Below are 5,978 nucleotides of genomic sequence, written 5' to 3'. Positions count from 1 at the left end.
AAAATGATAGATCTAGTCAAATTTCTTGTAACCAATCAGCTTCAAGCAATTCTCTCTCATATCGTCAAACTCATAGCGACGCGAGCGCTAGGGGGTAGTGCTCCTATTCTTTGGCGAACCTTAACGAGCTTCCTTAACGACTTGACTCCGTGTAACTTAAACATCATTAAGCTCGTCACTTGTTAAAATAATACCTATGCGACATGGTAACTAGTTAAAAAGTGATAAATCTGATAAATTATCTTTATGAAAAAAGCTTTATAAAATCATGACATCAAAAATGATGTTATGATAAAATCATAATTTTTAGACAATTTTTTTTGTTTCTTTTTAATAAAATAAAAAATATTACTCTTTGTTGTTAATTAGTAATTATAAATTCTGTGTTTGTAAAAGAAAATTCCTAAATGAAAGGTACGGACAGCTGGATTTACTCCACCTTCTGCTCAATGAAGCTACACTGTGTCGGAATATGGAACGCCGATATCTGATGTTGTAAATCGGAAACCCTTTCTTCTTCGCCTGGAAAGAGAACGACTCAAGGACCCCAGTTCGTTGGCCGACAATTCTTCCTCTCACTCCATACCTGCCGTTGAAATTCAGATATGAATTTATAATTCGACAAAACCTATCAGATTGATCCTTAGATTCAAAGCATCTTATTTGATTTGTACAATTCAACAACCCTATACCAAGTTAGCTGAACCCACCTCCATCATTCCCTCAACATATCACCATCTTATGCAACAACAATCGGAATCATCTCTTCAAGCTTCAAGGATCCAAACCCATCTGCATCTCTTTCTCTAGCATTCATAGAGAGAGGGGGGGAATCAATTGGAGTCAGATGAAGTTTCAGTTATTGCAGCAGGGCCACGCCAACCGTGGCCGGAGCAATAGCTTTAGAGGCGTATCGCCGTTAGATGCATCTGCTGATGGCGGCGGCGCTACGAAATCTCCGGCGGCTATTTTTTGGATAGTCTTCCATTGTCTATGCTGCCTTATTTCTCTTGTCCTTGGATTCAGATTCTCTCGTCTTGTTTTCTTCCTCCTCTTCTCAAATTCGTCCACTAACAATCTCTACACCTCGAGATTAACTTCGCCGTTTGCCGCCGATATCGCCGAATCCCTCTCTTTCACTACTTCTCTCAGAAATATCTCACCACCGCTGCTCAATAAAACCGATGCTGTTACGAGTAGTAGCAGGGTGGTGGTTGGCCGGCACGGGATCCGGATCCGACCGTGGCCCCACCCCAACCCGGAGGAGGTAATGAAAGCTCACAGAATCATGGAAACTGTTCAGCGGGAACAGAAGGTTCAGTACGGGATTAAAAACCCTAGACCTTTGATTGTTGTCACTCCAACTTACGTTCGAACTTTTCAAGCTTTACATCTAACCGGATTGATGCACACATTGATGAATTTGCCCTACGAAGTCGTATGGATCGTGGTGGAAGCTGGTGGCGCCACCAATGAAACGGCAGCGTTGCTGGCAAAATCGAAACTTCAAATCAAGCATATTGGGTTCGAGAAGAAGATGCCCATTTTTTGGAACGCTCGTCACAAGCTGGAATCCGAGATGCGATTGCAAGCTTTAAGGTAATCATTACATATTCTATTTGAATTCAAATCCAAGATCAAAATTTAATAGATGTAAATCTTAATGATCCAGAGTTGTGAGAGAAGAGAAACTAGATGGAATTGTTATGTTTGCCGATGATAGCAACATGCATAGTTTAGAACTCTTCGATGAGATCCAAAAAGTGGAATGGATTGGTGCTGTTTCAGTAGGGATTCTTCTTCATTCCAGTCATTCTAACGAAGACCCTTTTGAGGTTCAAAAGAATATAAACGAACCAGACAACAACAAGAAATCACCATTGCCAATCCAAGGTCCAGCTTGCAACTCATCTGATCATTCAATCGGGTGGCACACGTTTAATTTTTCTGCATATGAACAAAAGAGTGCAAATTACATTGGTGATATGGCAATCGTGTTGCCCCAAAAACTGGAATGGTCTGGATTTGTAATGAACTCAAGATTAGTCTGGGAAGAATCTGAATTCAAACCTGAGTGGATCAAGGATTTGAACGAAGTTGATGAAATTGAAAATCCTCTTTCTTTGCTTAAAGACTCATCAATGGTGGAACCATTAGGGAATTGTGGGAAGAAAGTGATGATGTGGTGGCTTCGTGCAGAGGCTCGTGCAGATAGCAAATTTCCTTCTGGGTTAGTCTTCTTAGTTCTTCCTCAAGTTACAATTCAAGATTTTCTTTCTTGTGATTCTGTTGTTGAGATTTGTTTCTGATTTTGATTCAGGTGGATAATTGATCCTCCATTAGAGGTGACAGTTGCTGCAAAGAGAACACCATGGCCTGATGTAACTCTTGAAATTGCATCCAACAGTGAGAAAGTGATGATGACTGGCAATGGCATTCAAGAAAACTCTCAGAAGAATCCTACAAAAACACGAACACCAAAATCAAGACGAAGTTCACGAGGGAAGAGAAAACATGAAGCTAAAAACACAAATGTCCATGAAAGAAGTGAGAAGTAGCTAAGCCTCTTGATTTGATGCAGAATATGCATGGCAACTATTCGAGATAACATGAATTCAAGATTCCAGAGTGAATTCAACTATTCTTTTTTTAAAGTTTACGATTTGATTCAATATAATTCAATTGGTTGTATTAGTTTTGGTTTTGGTGTTTGGTAAAGGAAGCTTGTTATAGTCTTTTTGCTTATTCTGAGGAACTTAAAAGTTAAAAGATTTGTATCCATAGATCGCAGTTGGAAAAGTTTCAAGTGGTTATAGTTGAAAGATTAGAAAATACTATCTTGCATTCATGCCTCAAATTATCATACTACAAATATATTGAAATTCAATAAATATATGGGATGGAGGAAAAGTTAGATGCAGAAACTCTTACTTCTATCCGAGATTTTTTTCATAGGAGCATAACTCTAAACGAACCGAATGAATAGTGAATCCTTGTTGCTTGTTGAACTATTTGACATGATGTTCGTTTATCTGATAAACGAACAAAATATCAACAAGATTTTTTGTTTGTTTATACTAATTTATGTTCATATATGTTTGTTTAACATCTTAATGTATATAAAAAAAAACTAGCACGGATATCTACACGTTGCGGCGAGTTTATTAAACCTATATTTTTTTATACCATTTGTGTACTGTTCTCTAGGACCATTTTTATAATTTCGCTTTTATACTAAGATCATTATTGTAATTTTGTCTTACTTGGAGACTATTTTGTAATTTCAGTATTACATAAGGACTATTCTTGCTATATATGTTATTGTAGGTCCCATTTTTGTAACTTTGCCTTAAAGATGGACCCTTACCATAAAATCTGCTAACATGTGGGCCACTTCTGTAATTTTGCTATTATAAGGGTTATTTATGTAAATTTTTTAAACATGGGACCATTAAATAATTTTATAACGATCGTTTCGATAATCATCTCAAGCATAAGAACCATTAAATAAAATATAATTTTTACATAAGACCATTAGATAATTTTGTAGAAGACAATTTATGAAACATCCCAAAAATACGGTCTAAAAATTTCATTTTAAAATCATTAACAAAAGAAACATGAATACCAAACATCGAATAAAAACAATAAGTCGTGTAACTCAAAATAATATAATATCTGTCAATGTATCAAAATCATATCAAATATCAGAGTGACTCATCCCAGGCGAAAACTGTGGTGTGTGTCATGCAGTCATCCAGAGCTCTTCCCTTTGCTACCTGAAGTACCTGAAACCAAAACTGAAAACTTGTAAACACGAAGCTTAGTAAGTCTCCCCAAACTACCACATACCATACACATAATCACATAATAACATACATTGGGCCTTGCCCACTTCATCGGGCCCCGCCCGACATCGGACCAAAGTCCGGCATCAGGCCCCGCCCGACATCGGACCGAAGTCCGGTATACATATAACATAGCAACCGGCATATAACACATAAACATATAACATAAACATATAAACATTCCTCAGGCTTGCCCTGGCATCGGACCTGAGTCCGAAACACATAACATATAAGTTAGACCTTCTTCGAGCTTGCCCCGACATCGGGCCGAAGTCCGGAACACATAAACTAACACATGCAAGAATCACAAAGACATCAAGCATACAAACATTCCTTGGGCTTACCCCGACATCAGACCGAAGTCCGAAAACATATAACTACATCGGGCTAACCACGACATTGCTAACATACATAAACGGGTCGACCTTGGTACCTTAGACCCATTCCTACTAGAAGAAGACTCGCCTTGTATGCTAGTTGTGAAATCTCGTATGAGGAATCTCCGACGGCCGCTCCAACGACTCCCCGACTATCAATTTCACAATAATACTTAATCAAAATCTTATAATCCTTCTTAGGGTAAAATGACCATTTTACTTTAACATCCCAAAAATCGAGACCAAAATTTTTTGTTTTTAATTATAATACTTGTAAAAGTGTTTGAGTAAAACATTACTGATATCACATCAAACCACAAAACCATAGTTACATGTTTTCAAAAACCATCATGTCTAATAGTATAGTGTCAGAGTACAATCCCAGGGTTCTCAATGCAGAATCATGTGTGTGCAATACGCTGCTACCCTGCCGGCTCCTTCCCCTTAGATGAAGAGGTACCTGAAACCGAAACTGAAAATCGTAAGCACAAAGCTTAGTGAGTTCCTCCATCGTGCCACATACAATTCATTATACATACTGTCGGGCAATTCTGGGGTACTCGACCTACCCATGTCAAGCCATTCTGGGGTGCTGACCTACCCATGTCAAGCCATTCTGCAGTGCTGGTCGGTTCTTGAAGTCATACCTGTAACTATAGTTATTAGACTTATCCAAGTGGGAGACTGTTGGATAAGGTGTCTAAGTCTATAACTATATTTAGTACTATATTTAGTATCTTGGCATGGTCCATTTGGGTTGCATCGACATCTCAACTGTTGGATAGACAAAATGAGAAAAACGACACTTACGATTTGTTAATATATTATAAGTTCTATTATATTAATATGAAATCATATTATTTAATTAGTATTGATCAAGAGTTAATTTGGAATTAATTTTGTGATAAAAAAGAGACTAATTAAATATATGGGGATTGATTTGTAAATCATTCATTCTTATATAGTGGACTTATGGTTCATGATTCACTAGATTGGGCTAGGACCCATTGGGTGCTCCATGGATGCTCCATGGAGGTTATAACCCATGGATCATGGGGAAATGAAAAGCCATGCACATTAGGGTTTACATGGTGTAACCCTACATGTGGAACACTATATAAAGAGCTCCATAGCTAGCAAAATCGGCCACTAATGCAAGACAAGGAGGGCTAGCCGATTTTGTGATCAAAGTGTTATTCTCTCAAGTTATTCCAAGAGTTGTGGTGTTGTGTGAAACATTTGAGTCATCACACTTGAGGTGCTAGGCTCACAAAGTCTTAAGGAATTGAAGCAACTACAAAGGTATGTCATTCTACTAGTTTTATATTACATGTACCCCATGCCATGCTAGTTAGGATGTAAACCTTGGAAAATTCTTATTTGCATGAATATTAGAGAAAACATAGATCCAAGGTTTCTAGGGTTGCATGTAGACCATATGAGTATTAGAATGCTCAAAACCCATCAGCGGTATCAAAGCCTAGGCTTGTTTTCTTTGTATTTGATGCAAACTGCTTGAAAAAGTCGAAAATTCTACAATTTGGACAGTGAACTCACCGAGTCCATGGGGGGGGGGGGGGGCTCGACGAGTTCATGGAAAATGCATCCTACTCGTCGAGTAGGTTCTTGCACTCGAAGAGTAGGAGCACCTGTGTGCAGAATTTCGAGTTTTGCTGTTGGAAATGGACTACAAACATTACCCTAAACTGTTTTGGTCTTATAAAACCTGTTTTTGATGGTGTAATGACTACGC

At 38.2% G+C, this 5,978-nt stretch overlaps 1 protein-coding gene across 1 annotated transcript; it reads left to right on the top strand.

Moving 5' to 3' along the window:
- The first annotated feature begins 398 nt into the window (after positions 1-398).
- Positions 399-2,834, top strand: LOC145087516 (beta-1,4-xylosyltransferase IRX14-like). Its single transcript, XM_079025481.1, has 3 exons — positions 399-1,599; positions 1,673-2,230; positions 2,321-2,834. The coding sequence occupies exons 1-3, from the start codon at positions 848-850 to the stop codon at positions 2,556-2,558; spliced, it is 1,548 nt and encodes a 515-aa protein (XP_078881607.1). The 5' UTR covers positions 399-847; the 3' UTR covers positions 2,559-2,834.
- Positions 2,835-5,978: the final 3,144 nt, after the last annotated feature.

The sequence above is a fragment of the Lactuca serriola genome, chromosome 2 (genome assembly GCF_051521515.1).
Source record: "Lactuca serriola cultivar US96UC23 chromosome 2, Lser_US96UC23_V15, whole genome shotgun sequence".
NCBI lineage: Eukaryota > Viridiplantae > Streptophyta > Magnoliopsida > Asterales > Asteraceae > Lactuca > Lactuca serriola.
This window is presented reverse-complemented; position numbering and strand designations above follow the sequence as displayed.

Coding starts and splice junctions, on each gene's coding strand:
- LOC145087516 (XM_079025481.1), top strand. CDS start 848: ATGAAGTTTCAGTTATTGCAGCAGGGCCACGCCAACCGTGGCCGGAGC. Junction 1,600..1,672: donor ATGCGATTGCAAGCTTTAAG/GTAATCATTACA, acceptor TTAATGATCCAG/AGTTGTGAGAGAAGAGAAAC. Junction 2,231..2,320: donor GATAGCAAATTTCCTTCTGG/GTTAGTCTTCTT, acceptor ATTTTGATTCAG/GTGGATAATTGATCCTCCAT.